The sequence below is a fragment of the Mastigoproctus giganteus genome, chromosome 3, assembly GCF_048544385.1.
Source record: "Mastigoproctus giganteus isolate SK-2022 chromosome 3, ASM4854438v1, whole genome shotgun sequence".
Taxonomy (NCBI): domain Eukaryota; kingdom Metazoa; phylum Arthropoda; class Arachnida; order Uropygi; family Thelyphonidae; genus Mastigoproctus; species Mastigoproctus giganteus.
The window spans coordinates 223273901-223295929 of NC_143577.1; the positions used below are offsets into that span (position 1 = coordinate 223273901).

A 22029-nucleotide genomic window follows, 5' to 3' on the forward strand; every position below is an offset into this window, starting at 1 on the left:
ACTCTTAGTTACCCTAACACAATTCATGTATTTACTTGTTCCGTGATGACTCTCAGCAGCTCTTGAAATCCCCAGCAACGTGCTCTCTAGGCTGCTGTTGATTACAATAGAAGCAGTGCAAGAATCGCTTTTGCCTCTGCCTCCGGCTTCTGTTAATCTTTTAGCCTGTGAATCCCCCAAGTTAGCAGTTTTCCGACCCACCTAACACTGCCTCTATAACATCAACAAATATTCTTTCAACACTTTCTATTTAAGTGTATATCATCCGTGTAGAAACCCTCTCCTCTGTTAGCTAGCACAGACCACACTGATAAAAATTCTACCCCATGAGCCTTGCAAAATCTCTCCAGGGCCAAATTGATTTACAAGGCTCTCATCATATACTCCCTCCTATCATGTCTGGATAGAATTGCAGACACTTTCAAATTTAGCCCTAACTCGCAACTTTTTTTTTTTTCAGCATTGACCTGTACTTGTTAAGCATATCTGCAGATCTCTTACTCTTGATGTCATTAGTGCTAATGTATACAACAATATCACCTTTTGTGCCCCTAAAAGATATCTTCTCTTCAACATCATTAACTTTTCCCTCTGGCAGACATACCCTGTTCCTGCTCCACCTATCCTTTTTGCATAATATATTCCCCATCTCCCTGACAATAATCACCAACAATAACTACTTCTTGTGGGACTAGTGCATTCTGCCTTGGAGATTGCCTTTATGCAATCTGCATTCTGCCTTGGAGATGTTTTATGGTTGTGACCTCCAGAAATCTGACTGAACCACGTGGTATGATCGGAGGCAATTGTAGGGTACTCTTGCCCTGATTAAACGGCATGTTGTCCCGATTAAACGAAGTAAACCTGGCTATTTTCTCAATTAGGTTCTGTTCTTTAAGATTTGTCCCAAATGAACGGCTGTCCCAATTAACCGTTGGGCCAAATAACCGGAATCAACTGTATATGATATAAGTTATTTTTTGTTCCTTGGTCACTGCATTATAGTAACCAATCAGTGAATGGTTAGACAAGACCCCTTAACAAATCCATGCTGTGGCTGCAGTATAATTGCATTCTTGTCCGGATGGTACTGCATTACTTCTTTAACCAGTGACTCCATTATTTTTCCTGGAACAGATGTTAAGCTAACAGGTCTGTAATTACTCATCTTTTGATCCACCTTTATGAATTGGTAATACATTTGCAAATCTCCAGTCTATAGGGAATTCCCCTGAATCCAAGGATGCTCTCATTGAGAAAAACTTGAAATATTTGGTAAGCTACAGAACTTGGCAACCAAGCACCTTAGAGAGAACCTGATTGAGGTCTTTAAGGTTCTGAGAGGGTATAGTAAAATGACTGAAGGCACAGTTTTCAATTATAAATTATTCCAGAACTAGGAGCAATAAATTCAAATTATGGGGAAAGATTTAAACAGGACTATAGGAAGATTTCTTTTATCCATCGAGTTTTTGATTACTGCAATGTTACCTCCATGGGTAGGTGAGCCTGATAGCTTGGAGAAATTCAGTGTCCCTTGAATTTCCTTTAAGTTTTAGATAGTTATCTATGTGAGGAGAGAGACACTGGTCATTTATTTTATATTTCTTTTTGTTATTTATTTTGATATATATATATATAAAATTATTTTTAATGTTATGTGTAAATCTTTAATTTAACTTATGCTAATAATGAAAATACTGTGTACCCTGGGAGCGATGTATGTTGAATAAAGGGGGAAGAACGGAAAAGAAAAGTGTAACGTTATAAACAAAGTGCGAATTTTGAAAAAATGCAAAATTTGAAAAGAACGACCAAGGTAGAAATAGCAGATTTTTGAAAAGAACGACCAAAGTAGAAATAGCATTGCAGTATCTTTCATAATTTCTGTGTCTTCTTCAGAGGTCATCCACCTAAATTATGAAAAAGAACAGCAATACTCTTACTTCTGTTTCTGACATGTTCTGTATGTCAAAAAACACGTGTACGCGGACACGTGGTAAAAAATAATTTAGAATATAAATTTTGAATAAATAAAATACAAGTTAAGCAAAAATGTTCTGTATGTTATACTGTATGTTATGCTTATACTGTATGTTATGTCCATGTTCTGTATGTTATACTTTGGCATAATATTTTTGCTTAACTTGTATTTTATTTATTCAAAATTTATATTCTAAATTATTTTTTACCACGTGTCCGCGTACACGTGTTTTTTGACATACAGAACATGTCAGAAACAGAAGTAAGAGTATTGCTGTTCTTTTTCATAATTTAGGTGGATGACCTCTGAAGAAGACACAGAAATTATGAAAGATACTGCAATGCTATTTCTACTTTGGTCGTTCTTTTCAAAAATCTGCTATTTCTACCTTGGTTGTTCTTTTCAAATTTTGCATTTTTTCAAAATTCGCACTTTGTTTATAACGTTACACTTTTCTTTTCCGTTCTTCCCCCTTTATTCAACATACATCGCTCCCAGGGTACACGGTATTTTCATTATTAGCATAAGTTAAATTAAAGATTTACACATAACATTAAAAATAATTTTCTATATACATTATGGTTGTAGGGTACCTTTGCTCTTGCAGTGTCCCTGATCCATATAATTCATATTATCGATATTTCATTTTATCTCTATTCAAATTCAAATCCATTTTCTTTCTTTACTTATTTTTAATTTTTTATTCATAATTATATTTATATATATATATATATATATAAGTTAGTAGTTGTGAAGGGCAATATGCTAACCTTATGGTACTAGTAATGCTAATTATGGAGAACAAAGGGCGAACATAACAGAAATCGCTATCACGGTGAACAAAGAAGGGAACTAAGATAAAGGAAAAGTAATAAGGAATAATAAGAATAACTTAGTGCTGTTCGTCCTATGACCTCAGCACCTTTTTCGACGGCCAGCCCCCGAAATCAAAAGAGGAAACGGCAATAAGTGGATATAGTCGCTGTTTCCGAAATATATATATGTATATATATATATTTTTTTTTTTTTTTTTTTTTTTTTGCCAGTGTTGTAAAAGTTGGTAGCTTCCTTATAATTTCACTATATTACTAATACTAATGCTGAATAATGTTCTTCAGTGTGTTAAAACCTTCTATACTATTCTTCTGTTCAAGGAGATTTGCTTGGACATGTTGAAGCTCTTTCTGTGTACTAAGGATGCCCAAAACAGTCTAAAGCTCAAATTTATACATACATGATGCAGATCCACTAGTATTTCTTTTAAGAATTTGCAACCTTTGGTGAAACATATATTCATTCCTGGGATCTGAAAACAAAACAAGAATTTGTGAATTGGAAATACCATGGGTCAACAACACTTAAATATTTAGCGCTCAGCTCTCCATCAAGAAGATCTTGGCTACTATTTTTTTGAATATAGATGGAATTCTATTGATAGATTACTTTCCATAGAAGAAAATCACTAATAGTGCCTGCACTGCTATTTCTCAAATTTAAGAGGAGCCATAAAGAAACAGGAAGAAAATTGACATGAAATATCTTGCTTTTTCATAATAATGCAACTATACATAAGACTCATCAAGCAGTTTCTGCTCTGAGATAAGACTGCAGATTTTAGGAATTAAATCAGCCCTTCCCTGTAATCCTGCTTGAAATCTGAAGAAATACCTGCATGGCATTGATTTTCAAGCAATGACAATCTTAAGTAAACTGTAAATGGCATTTTTAGAGACCAGAACAGGTCTCTAAAAGACTGTTTTTCAAGTATTTCCTCATTTCCCTTTTTGTTCCCCCTTCCTTTTTGTCTATGATGTGATTTATGGTTTACCTTGTATTAAAATAATAGTTATGCCTAGCTTATATAAACAAAGGAGGCCTCTGTAGCCGAGTGGTCGGGAGTGGGAGTGCAGTAGCACACGCTCTTTGAGTAGGACCGGGGTTCAAGCCCCTGACTGCTGAATATGGTCGATTTGCCAACCCACACTGGACCAGCATGGCAGATTATGGTCCATTTCTCTCAGCATGAATTGTTGAGGAGGAGGCTTCCATCCTGCAGTGGGTTGATAATGGCTGCACTTTTTATATATATATATATATAAACAAAGAGGGATGACTTCACTTAGTCGTTTTGGATTTTTTGGTCTGTCTAGCATCTCACTGAAGATTAAGACAATGCAATATCCAAAACAGTTGTTTGGAGAGGTGAAATTTGTTTTTGTAATGGTCAGTGGTCATATTTTCAAACCTGGATTTTTTTGCTTTTCTCCTTATGTTTTTGTTAGTGGGTCTCCGACTTTAGGCATTGACCTTGATATATTTGGTTATGATGCTTTTTTGTTACCAAGATAGGTAAATTGTTTTGTATGACCCTCATATTACATCCTTCATCTTCATATAGGTCAGACCTGGCTTCCTGTGCATCTTACTTTTCACCTAGCCTAAAAAATAATGATTAAAAGTGTAATGATTTGAACTCTTCAGAAGCACTGATGAATGGAGCTGATTTCGAGAAACATGTCAGAGAATAGATTTTTCACAAGGAGAATAACTTGAATTGTAGGTAAACTATATAAAATGGTACTATTTCAGGAAAAAGGTGTAAAATTTTTATGCATATCTAAACAAATAATTCCCCCCCCCACAGTGTTCATGTTTCATGCTCATAATAAATTTTATGTAGGAGGGCAGCAAATGTTTTTATTGATCTGGCATTTGCTTTTGTAAAAGGTGTGGATCTCTCTGATACTTGTTTAAACAAATAAATCAGTGTCATATAACATAAAATCTAGCATAGAATATTGCTTATAAATTCACATTGCTTTAAAACTTGACTCACTTTTATGGAAAAGAAAGTTAAATTTTAAACTCATTGCTACCTTCTGTGAAATGTGCACTGGGGTTGCCTCCTCTCTTCATATGTGGTCTAATTGGACACATCAAGAAATACTCAAAGTCCAGATTCTTTTCATTCTGTTCTCAGGTTTTTGATTTGGAAAGATTTTATTCTATTCTCTGTTGTAATTGTCAGTGAACTAGACATCAAACCTGATAAATGTTGTTTTGATGACAAGTATGAAAAGCATGTTGTCTAATTCCCTTCTCTCAAACCTTTAGTAGTTTTTCAAATTTTATATTATTTTCATGATCTGTTTGTATTGTACTTTCACAGATAAAGTAATTATTTATTATTAGGACCTTATTGTTATTTCAGAATGAAGTTGCTGCTGCTGTTGCTGAAGCAGGTAAAAATATTGAAATATTTATTTTTTTGTGGTATTTATTAAAATAGAATAGACATATCAAGTAGAGAGATATTCTATGTATAGCAGTGGTGATCAAAATCAACATTCATTTATCCCTAAAAAAATGTAAGCTTTTTGAAATCACGCCAACTCCCAAAAGAATGCAGTGTCTACACTGCAGAATTAGTAGCAGTTCAGATAGCCCTGGAGCATTTCAGAACCACCTACCACCTGAGAACAGTAATATACTGTGATTCATTAAGTGTAATCCAAGCCATACAAAACACAAGCAATATAACCCATCCAGTACTCTGGAAAATTAAACAGATACTAACAGGCTTCACAAATAAAAAACAAGAGATACTTTTCTGCTGGATACCAGGACACAAAGGGATAAAAGGAAATGAAGAAGCGGATAGAATTGCAAAATCAACCACTAACCTTCAAGAACAATACAGGTGACCCCCGCTTAACGCTGATCATTCGTTCCGGAAAAACAGAGCGCTAAGTGAATCTGCGCTGAGCGAGCGCCGCTTTCCCATAAGGTAACATATGTATTTATGAGCTGCGGTCGGTGCCATAGGATATTTCCTAATGAATAATAAACAGTAATGAAAAGATGCACAAATGTCGGTCAAAATATTTAATATTCAAATATTTGCACATATAAAATATTCTGCATTGCATACGTATAATTATGTGGTAACTTAATTTAAAGTAAGTAAATTTAAAATTCCAATTAAAATAATGAATTTAATTTAATTGATGAATTTAATCATGACAAATGTGTGGATTTTGAGTTGAACTTTGGCCCTCTTCCAAATAAACTAAAAGGGGTATTAATTTTAAATCCCCCGCAGCGTTACAAACAACAATAAAGTCAACCGATCCTTCGCTGCTTTGAAACCTGGCATGTTTTTTTCTTCTTTCAATATGAAACTTCTTTTAGGCATTCGTTTCCACAAAAGTCCTGCTTCAGCTATGTTAAAAACTTGTTGAGAAGTATAACACATAATACCCCTCTTCAACAATTTTAACAAGTTCTTTTTTGAAAGTTTCGGCTCCTTGATCTGCACTTGCGGCTTCTCCCTGGATTTTAAATCTATTCAACCAGCCCTTACCAGTTTTAAATGGTTCCACATTTTTTTTTTTTTTTTTTCTTTTTTTAGGCGAGTTTTCTTCAAATCATCATATTGGCTAATCTCTTTCTCTCTCTCTCTTTTTTTAATATTTAACTTAACTGAATTCTGCATTGGAATATTATCTTCAATAAAATTAAAGTCTTTCCATTTCAATCCTAATAGCTGGCCTAGTCCTAGTTGCTTGCAGTGGAACAGCTATCTTTCCCGCTGCAAAAATTAATTCTTTATTTTTTTATAATTGTTCTTACAGTTAAAGTTGCAAGTCCTAAATTATGGCACACATCCGTTTGTCGTTGACCGGAATCGATTCGCTTCAAAACGTCTAATTTAATTTTCAAATTCAGTCTTTTTCTTACATTTATAGTCTTCGTACTGCGCCCAGACGTTGTTGCATTTTCATTCCTATCAGTCATTATTAGCTCTTCGAAAATGTAACTGTGTTGGTTGAATTAATTACGATACAATGTTCAAGTAAACTTTCCGTTACGCACAATGACTAATACTCTACTGAGTGATGACTAGACTTCGCATAAATGCATATAACGCAAATATTACAAGCAATATACTTGATCATTTTTTAAAATGTTGATCTCGGAACTACGTAACAAGTCACTGTACTGAAACTAAATTAGCATGCGAGAATATTTCACTGAGCGTGGGAAAATTTCTCAAGTCGGCGTGGGAAACGTTTTAATGCTGTTTTGCTATTCATTTTCAAGCTATCGACTCCATCAAATGAAACGATTTCGTTAAATATGCCAAAAATGCAATCTGTAAAAGAGCGTTATAGTGATCTGTGACAGCGTTATAGTCAGATACGGGTTATAATATAAGAACAGCGTTATAGCGAATCAGCGTAAAGCGAACCGCGTTATAACGGGGGCCTGCTGTACTTTACATTTCCACATAAGGACTACAAGCCAATCATTAAAAATCGCTGTCTAACCCAATGGCAAGAACACTGGCAAAAACAAACATGGAATAAATTATATGAAATAAAACCAAAAGTTGAGCACTGGAAAACGAGCATAAGGAAATCAAGGAGAGAAGAAGTTGTTCTGACCAGATTGCGGATAGGCCATACACATTTCACAAATGGCTATCTATTACGTGCAGAAGAACCCCCAAGATGCCAAGTATGCAATACTATCCAAACAGTTAAACATATACTTATAGAATGCCCAACATATGAAAGTGATCGACACCGAATTTTTTCATCATTATATAAAGGAAACCAAAACATCACCCTTAAAGATCTTTTAGGTGACAAGGAACACGTGTCAGATATTTTTTAGATTCATACAAACAATCAACATATACCATCTGCTGTAAATTATAGTATAATACCACAGAAACAGTTAACCTTGTACATTCGAACAAGATTTATATAAAGAGAACATTGTATAACAAATGAACTGGTGCACTATGATCTCCGTTGTCGATGCGCCAATAAACACCAAAACAACAACAACAGCTTTATGAAAATCCATTGCAGGTTATCAGGACACTAGTACTATTGTTGCACTGCTAATGAAACTTTATTATTGTTAAATAAATGTTTTCAAGCAAGAAGTTACTTAAGGTGATGAATCTGAAGGTGCCAAATCACTACTGTATGGGGGATGCTATTAAAAGTGTTCCGACCAATCTGCTGTCATTTGCACAATGTGTTGACATGCAAGATGATGATTGTATCCTCAAATTGTTTTTTTTTTTTTTTTTTCGATCGGGAGAAATTTTTTTTTTTTTTTTTTTGTTCTAGGCAATTATGCAAGTTGCTTTTGCATTTGATCATTTCAAATGTACAGTCATATCTGAAAGGAATTTGGTCAGATCAGTTTTATCTAATTTGTTGTGTGTCATTCTAAATATTTAAATTTTGATACCACATCTAGTTTTTAAATTACTTTCCAATTTGTGGGGGGGGCATAAGAGAAGAAGAAGATGATGATGAGAGCATGTGCAAAGTTATGTACATTTAGTATGGCTGGCATGATAAAGTGTAATTCACATGGCATTTGTGCTGCATCCCATATAGCTAGTAATGATATTTATGGCTGTATTATTAGCATTATTATGCCTATAAACTGCATGTGAAAGGTCTAATATGCATAAATGTAAAATCATGTGGAATTAATCATAATGCAAAATAATAAATTATATTTGTCCCATATGCCCATCTTTTAGTAGCTTCATGGGCTACTAAAAGTACAAATGTTAGTTGCAAATTAAAGGTGAAACCTGACTGGTGTATGTTACCTTTTTAGTATTAGCAATGGCTGCATGGTGTAAGGAAGCCTATGGCTTACGCTGCACCAGCCAAAAAAAAAAAAAAAAAAACACTAAATAACATTAATAATAAAATAATAAAAAAATTAAATACAATAACAAAAAATAAAATGACAAGAATAAAATAATAATAAGAAGAAAATAAAAAAAATGACTAATAAATAAGAGAAAAGGAAATGGACACAACCTATGCATTCCCTTCTCCCATAGGTAAGCCTTTTATTACGTAATAGCCAATTTAAACAAAAAATATACACCCAGAACATAGCATGTGCTCTAAAAATATACAACAGTTATTTTTTAAGGTGTAGAGAAAAAATTGGTAATATACCAGAAATTCATAAAAAAAAATAAATATTAAAAAATCAATTTTTGAATATATATATGTATAAATTCAAAGTATAGCAGTCATAAATTACTGAAAATTTTTTAAATTAAAACATGAATATATATGAGTTGAAATATACAAAGTATGTAATCATACATTGGACAAAACATACAAAAACACATAAGCGTCTCCCTAGCCAGGCAGGAAGGAGCAGTAGTGCGTAGCACACACTTCTTGATCAGACCAGGGTTCGAGCCCGTCACCACCATATACGGAGGATGCGGAAAGGTCAGGGAATGACCACCGCATATCCCCGGAGCAATATGGCCTTAGTTGCTAATGCTCCTAAAAACCAAATAACAAACAAACAAAAAACAAAACAAAAACACATGGTCAAAGAATTATATTATAAAAAATAAAATCAGTGAAGAGGAATCAAGAGATGTACATAAGAAGAAAAATAAAAGTGCATTGAAGAGATATAGAATAAAAAAGAAGGGAAAATAATTAGGAGGGAGAAAACAGAAGGGACAAAATTTAAGCATGCAACAGTATAGGCCTAATCTCTTCCAAAGAACGATATTGTTACGAAAGAGAACAATATCTCTATTGTGGATAATTGATTTCATTACCCTGTTTAAAGAGGGTATTTCAGAATTACATGGAATAAATGTAAGAGCATATTCCATAGCTAAAAATAAGACAAAAAACTCAAAAAGACATGTGTTAATATGCCATTTTGAGCGTTTCCAAAATATTAAACATTAATCAGAAATTACCGGAAATTAAAATGGGCTCATATCATTTCAAAGGTGTATGTAGCTTTAACAGCGCAGTAAATCAGGCCAACGATTCCAGAACTCTGAAATAGACTGCGTTAAAGACGTTATTTTCAAAGAAGCAGCCATAAATGGTCCACTACTCTGCAAGACACAAAAGGGAAAGAAGATTGTGGTTTCACTTCCGTTATCTGCCCAGAACTAGATATAAACTCCCCTTTAGCCCTTGTGAACAGAGAAGTTTCGATTTTTGTGAATGCACATTGCTAAATTTTCATATGCCAACGAAACCCCCTCCCCAAGCTTTTTATCTTTTGTTTTCCCTTCTCATTCTGCGCTTGGGTGTAATTTCATCTTAGTTTCAGTCTGCCAGCTATTTTCCCTCCATTTCTTCAAATCCCGTGTCAGAGCAAAAGAAAGGAGCGTCGACCCTACTTGACCCTTTGTCAAATCATCAACGTATGGATCCATAATCCTTAGACTTCAATTTGGAATTTTCTGTTCAAACGCTGCTTCAGTGCACTGTGCACAATTAACTTGTAGCGGGATTTGTAATAAACTGTATTATAATGCTTTGATTACTGTGTTGCAGGAATTCTTGTACAAGCATGCTGTGAAATGGATACAATTGCTGTTTGTGTAAATTCTTCCACATGCTTGCAAATGAAACATTTATACAACTTGAAAACATTATGGTACTTGTGGTAGGAGGTACTTGTACAACAAGTATTTTCTCTTCAGCATGGTAGAGAAAGTAAATCACTTTCTCTACCACTCTATACTCACTGTGGTTTCAATGCACCTTTTTCCCTAAATATTTTCTCCACAACAGCAATTTTTTTGTGATTTCATACTTATTGACTTAAACTTTTAGGTGCATCTTCTAATAGCAGCTTTGAAATTCTTATGAACCTTACCATAAATTGAAATCATATCAGTCACAGGTAAACAGATTTGTGAGTAACCATTGTAGTATGCATGCTGCCACACTGGTTACTCACAAGTGAGTAATTAGTGATTCAGGTAGTAGTAGAATTACACTGTTCATATCAGTATATTTTTTGTGCTATTTAAAGCCCATTTTACAGTCATATTTAAGATAAATTTGAACATAAAAATGTTTTGCCATTTTTAAGTTTTCTGTTTTTTTTAAATTAATGATTAATGTTTAATAGCTCAGAAGTAATTTGAGACACTTTTATAAGACATATGTTTAGTTGCAGAATATGCTCTTGTATTTGTTCCGCTCAGTTTTGAATATTGAGCAGAACAAATATATTGAAAAAATAAATGCTCTGTATATTGTAAAAATAAACTGACATATTCAAGCGTGAGTTGGTCTAAACCATAGGTTCCCAAACTTTTTCAGGCCACCGCTCACTTTGCAAGACATACATTTTGTAACGCCCCCCCATTATAACAGTTTTCTGCGTTCAAGCCGTTTGATATTTTTGACGTAAATAGCAACTAAATAACAATAACACATTACTGCTTATGCCGTTAAATTATTGAAAAAGTAGTGGCCAATATGTGCTTCATCTTGAACAGTTATTGCTATACCGATTTTGATGAAACATAGCCCATATGTAAAGATTGTAAAGTGTATGCGCGAATAACATTATGCACTGTTTCATACAATGGTTTAAATATGAAAATTCAGAATACATATTAAGAGATTGCAAATGCATTAGTAAAAATCTTATTGTAATAATTAAAACACCATCAAATATATTACAGAATTGTTTATTTCGAACTTATAAAGTAAAAATACAAAGCAAAAATAACAAATTAATGTGAAGTTTCGTAAAATGGTTAAATATGAAAATTCGGAATACATATTAGGAGATTGTATTACATTAGTAAGAATCTTATTGTAATAATTAAAACACCATCAAATGTATTAGAAAATTGTTTATTTCGAACTTACAAAGAAAAAAATAACAAATTAATGTGAAGGATGAGCCTGATGCATTTTTAAAATTAATGTGAAGGATGAGCCTGATGCATTTTTAAAATTAATGTGAAGGATGAGCCTGATGCATAAACTGAGCATGGCATTCGTAAATTGCCATGCTCAGTTATATGCAATCGGTTCCTTTTCTTAGATAGTAAATTCGCTACAGCACTAAACCCACGCTCAGCTAAATAAGAAGATGGAAATGCAATTAAAAATTTCTGCACTATTTCCCATAATCCAGGGTACAGTGTCGGTATTGATTTCTGAAGCCAGAACTCTTGGTATCCACTTTTGAATTTTATTTTTAGTTCTTCATTTGTTGTGAGTTCTATGAGTTCCTCTTCTAAATTTGATGATCCTGCTGTGTTTACATGTGAGAAAGGATCTAGAACCCAATTTGGTATATTCATGTTTAGAATATCCTTGAATCGCTCATTGAAATCAGCATGGAGAACCTCCAAGTGTTGGCAGTATGTAAGTAAATCTTCCTTTTTGAGAGACACTGCTGATAAATTTGAAAAGTGGCTATATTCTCCTCGGCCTAGATTCCGCTTGAACAGAAGAAGTTTCCCCACAAAAGCGGCAATAACATTTTTTGTTTTAATTAAATTCCATTCATCACCTTGTAATTGTAGATTGACTGCATTAAATATTTTATAGAGGTCTGTCAAATAAGCGCTGTCATTTTTGGATGTAATCAGGTTGGCCCGCAATTCATCGTCTCTGTTTTCTAGGAACTCTAGAACTGAATCAAACAAATTGTAAAATCGATTCAGACAAATACCTTTTGAAAGCCAACGAATTTCTGTGTGAAGCAGCAAACAATTGAAATCTTCATCGTTTTCACTACAAAGTTGGCTCTAAACAATCTGTCACTCAAAGAATTGCTTCTAATCTTGTTGACTGCTCTAATAACGTAATGGAGCGACGTATGCAAGCGTTCACTTAAATTCTTCGCAACCAAATGTTGACAATGAAGAACACAATGTATAGCGAGTACATTTGGTACTGCTTGTTTCAAATGTGCTATGAAACCCTTGTGGCGCCCTATCATTGCTGGAGCACCATCAGTAGCAGCAGACAAAATATTACGAATAGGAATGTCTTTCTCTTGAAAAAACTTATTTATGGTATTAAATATAGATTCTCCCTTTGTATCCGCCTCCAAATTTTTAGGAAATAATAATTCTTGACAAACTTTTTCTTCTTTTATGAATCGTACGTATGATAAAAAGTAGTGCTTCATTATTTGGGAGAGTTGATTCATCGAGTTGAATGGAAAATTTACATCTCTTCAAATAATCGCACAATGATTTTTCAACGTCTTCAGCCATTTCATCGATTCTTCTTTGCACTGAATTATTGCTCAAAGGAATTTTCCTGATGATATCTGACGCTGGCTTATGAAGCACAATGTTTATTACTTCTTTTACTGCCGGCAAGATTAATTCCTCACCAGTTGTGTGTGGTTTTCCCGCTTTTGCGATTAATAACGAAATATTATAAGAAGCTTGTAATCCGTCATTATCTTGTTTAGTGGACGACGCAAAAAGTTTTGATATAGTTGGACGTTTAAAATATTATCTTCTAGTACTTGAAAATAGGACAAATCTTTATTCTTTTCGTCAGCATGCATTTTAGTCAAATGCTCTTGTAGCCTAGAAGGCTTCATTTGAAAATACTTTTTGGCAAATCAAGCACATAGGTAATAATTGGTTCGTAGGAGACTGAATAAAGCCATATTTCAAATACTCAATATTTCTTCTTAGATTCAGATGTAATGAAGTAATAAAATTTGCAACAATATTCACAAAATAAAAGATTTAAGGTACACTTTGTATGACTCCACTTATCTATCACACTTTTGACTGATAATTGTTGGCAAAGCACATAAAAAATAATGAAACTTATTCCTAAACAGCAAAAATGTGTGATAGATAAGTGGAGTCATACAAATATGATGTGATATTTGTATGACTCCACTTATCTATCACACTTTCAACTGATAATTGTTGGCAAAGCACACAAAAAATAATGAAACTTATTCCTAAACAGCAAAAATGTACGAGTGTGTGTGTGGGGGGGATGAAGAATGATTTACTTATTCTCTCGCTCAACAATTGTGGGGGGTAAATGATGATGATTTATTCTCACTTATATATTTATTATATATATTCTTTCCAACATACACTGAATAACTCCAATAATTTTTCACTCTCTCTTACATGCTCTGTGGAGGAAATATCTACTGAATACAATTCACTCCGTTAATAGCATGAATTAGACAATTCATGATATCAACTCTTTTACTTTTAACACATTTCATTAAGTTTCTAACTAATACCTCTAATCACAGAATAGTAACGTACACACTCTCTCTCTCTCTCTCTCGTTATTGATTTTAATATCTAGAACTAACGATAAAAGTTCCACTAACTACAGTTGTTTATTGACTATCCTGTGCATTATTCCTTTCTCGTCTATTTCTTTGTAACATTGTTTCTGTTAATATATTTCTTAAACAAACTTGCTAGCTATCTTTTCCTACCACCTGGGTGAGTTTCCGATCCTTCAGGTCTTCCTCCGCGATTTCCTCTCTGAGCTCGGCCTACGCAGACTTGCTAGGTGTGCTCCTGGCTCAACACTTAGACGTTCCTACTGCGTACTAGAATCTTTCTCCAGGACTGTTGCCTTTTAACTCTCCGTGGAAAACTCGAACGGCCTTCCTCATGCTGATCATACTGCCTTTCGCTATTACCTTTACCCACTAAAGTTTAGTGACTAAACAATCATAGTCGGATTTTTTGTACGCATTTCCCGCACTCCCAATATTTCTTTCCACTATTTTCATGCGCCTCTCTCCGGGATTCTCCTCCAGATCCTTTCCTTTCAGGTTTTGGGACTCTGTTTTTCTTGGGCTCTCCTCTCCTCTCTGCATCACCTTTTTGTTTCAAACTCCCTTCCTTATTTTTTGTCCAATCATTTGGTAGTCCTCCATCTCTCCTTAATTTCATTCGCTCATTTTTTTTTTTTTTTTTCTACGTCGTCCCGACTCGCGTCTGGTAGGTCGAGCTCCCTTCTTTGTGTTGAGAACATCCGGGCACTAAGCAATCTCAAGAACTATCCTTGGGATGACCATTCCATTTACCTCTTCCGTCACGCTCTATTTCAAGTTACCACCCTTGAAATTATTGAGAGTGCCTTCCATGTCATCCTGTTTGTACTTTGTTTATCACTTGAACACGGTGTGCTCTCTGATCTGAGGTCTTCCATTTGGATGGAGTTCGAAACCATTCTAGGGTGTGGGCGTCCTTTTGTCCCCTGCTGCCATAAGTTCGGTATAGCCCTACATTCTGTAAACAAGAACCGCATCAAAACTGGCCTTCCCATTGTACTACCTACTGGTCAGTGTCCCTCATGCTGCCACGCTAATCCGGTCCCTAATGAAATGTACACAGCGCAAGCAAATTCTGTTGAGTGCTTGTCTGTTTTAAACATTAGATATTTTCCAAAAAAATTGGTAAAATTTTATTAACATAATATTTGTAAGAATGGATCTTACACGATCACATATCAATTTATGAATTATTACGTCGGCAAAATGGTCTTGGAAGCTTTGAAGATGAAACGCGCTATGGCATTAGTTTAAAATTTGCGCCTAATCTGTCTCAAACGAATCAACAGACGTGGAGATATAATTGACTGGTCAGGCTTACGTCATTAGCGTTACCAAGGTGATCCAAGGAGAAAATAAAACTGTAAACAATTTTCGTGGAAAACAAACAGTTGAGCATCATTGCTTGCGAACAGTATTTTGCATTGTCGCTCTGTCACAACATTTTGCCTTTACTGCTTTTTGTAATTGTTGTACGAAAGAATTGCAACGAATTGGTTTTGAAAAACAAAAATATCTTCTTTCCTTTCTTCAGTATGTATTGTGATAATAACTAACAAAAAATCAAGGAAATTCGTCTGTTGGAAGCCATACTGGAAACGGAAGGAAAAAAGAAACTGTCGTAAAACTGATCACCACAATGCGCATTTCATAAAAAAAAAAAAAAAGTTCGCTTTATTGCAATTGTTTTTAGAGGACTAAATCCACACTTGATGTCACATTTTTGTCATTTGCATGAAATCCAATAGAAGGTTTTGAAAATTGAAGTGGGAAAATCGAAGAAAACAGTTCTGGCTTCACCTATAGCGAATTTCCGCTATGTCCATAGAGTAAAAATTATAGAATTTATTAGTCGACCTTTGAACTGGGTTCGCTGGACCCGAGGAGATAAAAATACGAATAAGGAGCCACCGACCCCTGGACTGCCTGAATGCCACCCAATTGCTTCTGAACCCACTATCGTCCCCCCCCCCCAGAAGACTTCAGTGCCCACTGGGGGAGCGGTACCGCCCACTTTGGGAACCTATGGTCTAAACAGTTGGTAGTATCTAGTAAGTCTAGATGGGTGATGAAATTTTATGCATCTCAATAAATTGTAAGGGTAAAAACTTCAATTAAATTGCTTTTTTTTAAACAACTGCAGTAAAATAATTAAATCATCTGTGCATCTGAACCACCGACCCCTGGACTGCCTGAATGCCACCCAATTGCTTCTGAACCCACTATCGTCCCCCCCCCCCCAGAAGACTTCAGTGCCCACTGGGGGAGCGGTACCTCCCACTTTGGGAACCTATGGTCTAAACAGTTGGTAGTATCTAGTAAGTCTAGATGGGTGATGAAATTTTATGCATCTCAATAAATTGTAAGGGTAAAAACTTCAATTAAATTGCTTTTTTTAAAACAACTGCAGTAAAATAATTAAATCATCTGTGCATCTGAACATGCTTATACCTTTTTTTTTTTTTTCAGGAAATATGATAACATTTAATATTCCTCTCTTGACCTAGTGTGGTGTAGCCTGTGAGTAGTTCTGAGTTTGACACCAGTTGATTATAAAAATTTTTTTCAGCAGGACAAAAATGTGATTATCCCATTATATGAAGTAATGGTAAGGCCTTATCTGAACCAGTGCATATAGGTTTGGAAACTTCAGTTTAGCAAGGATGCATGTCATTTGGATAGGGGGTTTTGGGGGTTCTGTAAATTGCATCTATAAACTGTGCATCTGTGTAGAGATCCCCCCCTTGACATGGGCACCTGTATGTGGTGAGGGGGACCACCCAAGGATGCTTCTGGTCCTCCAGATTAGCATCACTGGGATCCAGTTCCCATAGCCTAGGTTCCAGGCTAACGTCATAGGAATCTGGTGTGCTGTGAATCTTGGAAATTCAGAAAGGGGATCCTGATTGTTGAGGGACCCAGCTTCAACAAGACAGGTGGTTATGGATTGCTCAACCAGGATCAGTCGGCTAGTTGGTTTGCCTGCAGGTCAACTGCATCAAGGTCATGTGCCTACTCTCATGGTCTGAGAGACAGGATTCAGGCTGGTGGAGGCACAGGTATAGTGTCTGGATAGCCCTTGTTCCCCACTCCCGAGCACATTTATTGCTTGCTGAGCAGTGGAGGCTCCCATTTATGATCCATGGTGGGTGGGAAGCCAAGACACTGAACAAATAAAAACCACTATGAATTCTGATAGTCTAAATTCTTCTTCTTCTGGGACCCCCAACAAGGTACCTACTGGAAAATTATACCACTGAAATGGAACATGTTATGTCAGCTAAAAGACAGAAGATACATCAGGTCCAACACCTCGATACCTGATTGTACATTCCACTGGTGGAGTGTACAACCAAGTATCGAAGTGCTGTCCCTCTTCAGCCAGAATGGTTTAGAAGGGCTAGCAGGCTCACCCAAATTAGTTAAATAGCTTTGTTTTGGTGGCATTCATGTTGAAATTAAAACAGATGGATATTTAGAACAGCTCCTCCGATCAACATCTATTGGAGGAATACCGATTGTGCTAACATCTCACGAGACACTGAACTCGTCCAGATGTATAATCTCGGAATGGGGAACTTCTCGAAGTATCTGAGGAGGAAATTTGTTCAGAGCTAAAAAGCCAAGGAGTGACAGCTGCAAAGTGAATGTATATACGTAGGGATGGGAATCTAGTCCCAACTAGAAACCTCATCCTTACATTTAATACACTAAAATCTCCTAATGAGTTTAAAGCTGGTTATCTGAACCGCACACAGTACATCCATATGTTCCAAACCCGTTAAGGTACTTCAAGTGCCGGAAATATGGACATTCACAAATAGCCTGCTGTGGTGCCCTAGCATGTTTAAATTATGATGCAAAAGATCACGAGATTACATCATGTAAAGCAGCAAAACTCACCTGCATTAACTGCAAAGGCGAGCACCCCACCTACTTTCAAGCATGCCAGAGATGGAAGGAAGAATAGGAAATACAGTGAATAAAGGCAGAGCTGAACATCTCATACCAGGATGCCAGAAAAGCAGTTAAACAGTAAATAGCAATAAGGCAACATAACATATGCTGAAAAGATTGCCAAGAGATGTTCAGTTGGGACTCAAACAGAAATAACCATATGACCTAAAGAGTCATTTATTCCCATTGCCCTCTATTTACTGAACTCAGAAGAGCCAGCACAGAAAAATCAGTCATTTGCCACTCCAGTTTCGGTACCACCTCCTGCTCCTCCAGCACTCCCAACAGTGAGCACTAAATTAACAGTACAGAAAACTGAACTGCCCATGCCAGTGTAAGAAAAATTAATGTCCAAACCAAGGAGGTAGAAGACTATTCAGTCTTGGAACTCTTTGCAAAGGAAGAAATGGACACAGGACAGCATCCATACTTCTCCAAAAAAGATAAATTCGGGGCTGAAAAAAACTAAGCCCTTGTCACTTCAGAAGTTGAGCGACAGATCCACCAAGCCCATGTAATGGCTAAATTCCTATGGTGGAATTGTTGTGGATTCCAGCAAAATGCAGAAGACATCAAGGCACTCCTGCAAAAGCACAAACCAATGTGCTTTTGCTTACAGGAGATTTATCTAAAGGCAAATGATCACCCCATCCATGCATAACATCACAATTTTTCATAAGGATAGAATTGTGGATGGTCTTGTTCATGGAAGAGTTGCTATTCTCTTGAGCAACCAGACCCTATATCAATCTTTGCTACTTACAACTAGCATAGAGGCTGTTGCAATTTGCCTTACAGTGGAATTTTTGTTAACAGTCTACTCTGTTTATTTGCCACCATGGACTAGCATCCTCAGAAAGACCTTGATGATTTTGTAATGAAGTTTCTTCCCCTTTCTTACTTCTAGGGGATTTTAAAGGACATAACACCCTGTGGAATAGTGCTAACATAAATGGAAGGGGATGTGTCATAGAGCATATGTTTGCTGACAATGACCTCTCCCTCCTAAATTTGGGAACAAACACCTTCCACAGACCTACTCATACATTTTCTGTCATTGATATTTCTGTCTGCTCTCCTCTGTTCGCTTGGGAGGTGGAGGAGAACCTGTATGGAAGTGCTCGCTTTCCCATGATAACCACCCTAATTAATTAAATGGAGACAATGTCTTCCTGTTAGGTTACTGTGGTCGAAGATTGATCAGTCTGAGTATAATGCCTTTCAATATCTGGAAAATTTTGACATCACTGCAGTCAGTCAGGAGCTTATGAATGATGCAGTTATGTTCAGCACAGTGTGTATTGTTTTCCCAAAAACATTTTTCCAAACAGTGGTGGAATGCATTGCACAGCAGCAAAAAAGACCCAAAACAAAGCTTGGGTGATATTCTGATGATATCCCACTATGGCCAATCTTAGTCTTTAAATGTGAATGAGCCAAAGCATGCTCCATTTACCATCAGAGTCAAAAGGAATTGTAGATCTGTTTCATATCATCTATTATCCAGACTACCAGCGCTAAGGTGGTCTGAGAAAAAATCCAGAAAATGAAGGGAAAACTCACTCATTCAGAAAATGAAGGGAAAACTCACTCATTGGCTATTGCAGACTCATCTGCAATAGCCAATGCTCTTGAAGAGATATTTTCTAACATCTCAGCAGCAGCATCATTCCCCAGAGTTTCTGGTACTTAAACAGAAAACTGAAAAAGAGGCCTTGAATTATATGTCCAGTGGTGTTGCCCTCATATAATGTACCATTTATCATCCATGAGCTGAAAACAGTTCTCACCCTTATAAGGCTATAGTGCCTTTGGACCAGACAACACCATTATGAAATGATTAAAACACCCTTCACTAAAATCCATGGATCTCCTGCTCTTTGTATACAGCACAATCTTCCTTGAAGAGCAGTTTCTGGACACCTGTCTCAAAAAAACTGCCTTCCTATTGCTCTTACTAGCCATTTGTGCAAAAATTGGAGAGAATGGCCAACACTCATCTTTTATAGTACTTAGAATCAAACAACGTGCTTTCAGTGCAGCTTCCAAAGGAACAGGTCCACTTTGGACCACTTAGAATGGCTACACAGAGATCTTTTCCAAAAAATAGAGCACCTGGTGTCCATTTTTTTGACATGGAAAATGCGTATGACATAACTTGGAGACCTAATATTTTAAAAGACCTTTTTAACATTGGTGTAAGAGGTCACCATGTTTTTATTAAAAACTTCTTATCCCATTATCATTTCCAAGTTCAAGTAGGTTCCACCCTTTCTCAGCCCTTTTGCCAAGAGGAGGGATTATGGCAAGGATCTGAAAAGTGTTACGCTTTTTGCCATTAAAGCAAACTCCACTACCAAACAACTTCCTCTAACTGTAAACAATGCATATTTATTCAGTCATGCAACATGAGTGTTATTGAGAAACAACTGTAACAAGCCACTGACCATTTTAACTTCTGGCCCATGTCTAATGGTTTCAGGTTCTCACCAGAGAAGACCATTTGTGTCCATTTTTGTCGCACATAAATTAAGACTTGGACAAAACACCATTCCGGTAGTAGCAGAGATGAAAATCCTTGGGACTCATATTTGACAAAAAGCTGACATTTCTCCAACACACTTTTCAGCATAGCTGAAGAGTGTGTTGGAGGCTTAATATTCTCTGTGCTCTCTCTTCTACTTCTTGGGATGCAGACCAATGCACTTTACTCCATCTGTATTGTGCAGTTGTACATTCATAATTAGTTTATGGGTCTCTAGTATATTTGTCCACAGAAAGGGCATCCTTCGGTGGAGTGATCCCATTTTTCATTAGGTCACTCATATTGCTACTGGTTCATTCAGAACATCATCTGTCTAAAGTCTATGTTGAAGCAAATGAACCATCTTTGTTACTTCAATGAAAACATTTGCCTCTACAAGTATGCCTTTAAGTTGAACTCTCTGCCAGACCACCCCATGCATCCATCCTTTTTTGAATCATGATAGGAAAAAGTTTTATAACACCATTGGACTGCCAACCGTCTATTCAGTATTCATATCCAAGAGCTAATCAGAGAGCTTAACATCATGGTAGACAAGGTTGTGCAATCACCAAAGCAGCCCCTTCCACCCTGGCAGGCTCAAACGCCAGCATGTAACTTCTGGATGAAGTCTGATATGCTGCCTACCTTCAGCTCTATTCACAACACTGAGCTGAACATTCTGACTTCTTGTCTTTGTATACAGGTAGCTCAAAGTCAGAATGGTGTGGGATCTACAGCTGTCTTTTCTGACTAGTATATCTGAGCATATTTCCCCTGAATGCAGCATATTCACCTCAGAGCTGCATACCATGGAGTTAGACTTGGATCACATAACAGTCCACCAACATCGTTGGGATATTATATATACCGATTCTTTGAGCTCACTTCAGGCTCTGTCAGCAACGAGATACAACAGTCATCCAACCCTATCCTAGGTTCAGCAGATGAAATACTCTCTCTATGAAGGTGGATTCGATATCCACTTCTGCTGGATCCCTAGCCACATCAGCATTACCAGAAATGATTTGGCTGATAATGCAGCCAAATCAGCAGCCCAAACAAATAATCTTAGCCTGTCAGTCCCCTTTACAGATTATGGAAAATTGTGTATTTATCAATGATATCAATGAAGGTATATCAGGCTTAATATCCAAGTTTGCAGATGATACAAAGGTTGGCAGGATTTTTAATGACAATAAAGATAGTATGCTGCTATTGCAGCAGGAGCTAGAAAAGTTAGGCAGATGGGCTGAGAAGTGGCAACTGAAGTTTAACATTGACAAATGTAAAATATTCCATATGGGTAGCAGTAACACAAGAGAAATGTACCAACTGTGTGGTACTACACTCAGGGAGGTGGAGAATGAAAAAGACCTGGGGGTAATTGTGCAGTCAGATATGAAGTTCTCTGAGCTGTGCAGACGGGATG

The 22029-nt window shown here is 36.3% G+C and overlaps 1 protein-coding gene across 3 annotated transcripts in view; it reads left to right on the forward strand.

Moving 5' to 3' along the window:
• Positions 1 to 22029, forward strand: part of LOC150088784 (adenosylhomocysteinase-like 1) — a 333024-nt gene that overhangs the window by 162687 nt on the left and 148308 nt on the right. For all 3 annotated transcript variants that reach the window (XM_090370894.1, XM_090370896.1, XM_090370895.1), the window contains exon 6: positions 5196 to 5226. In XM_090370894.1, coding sequence (XP_090227020.1) covers positions 5196 to 5226 — 31 coding nt within the window. The remainder of the gene's footprint in view (positions 1 to 5195; positions 5227 to 22029) is intronic.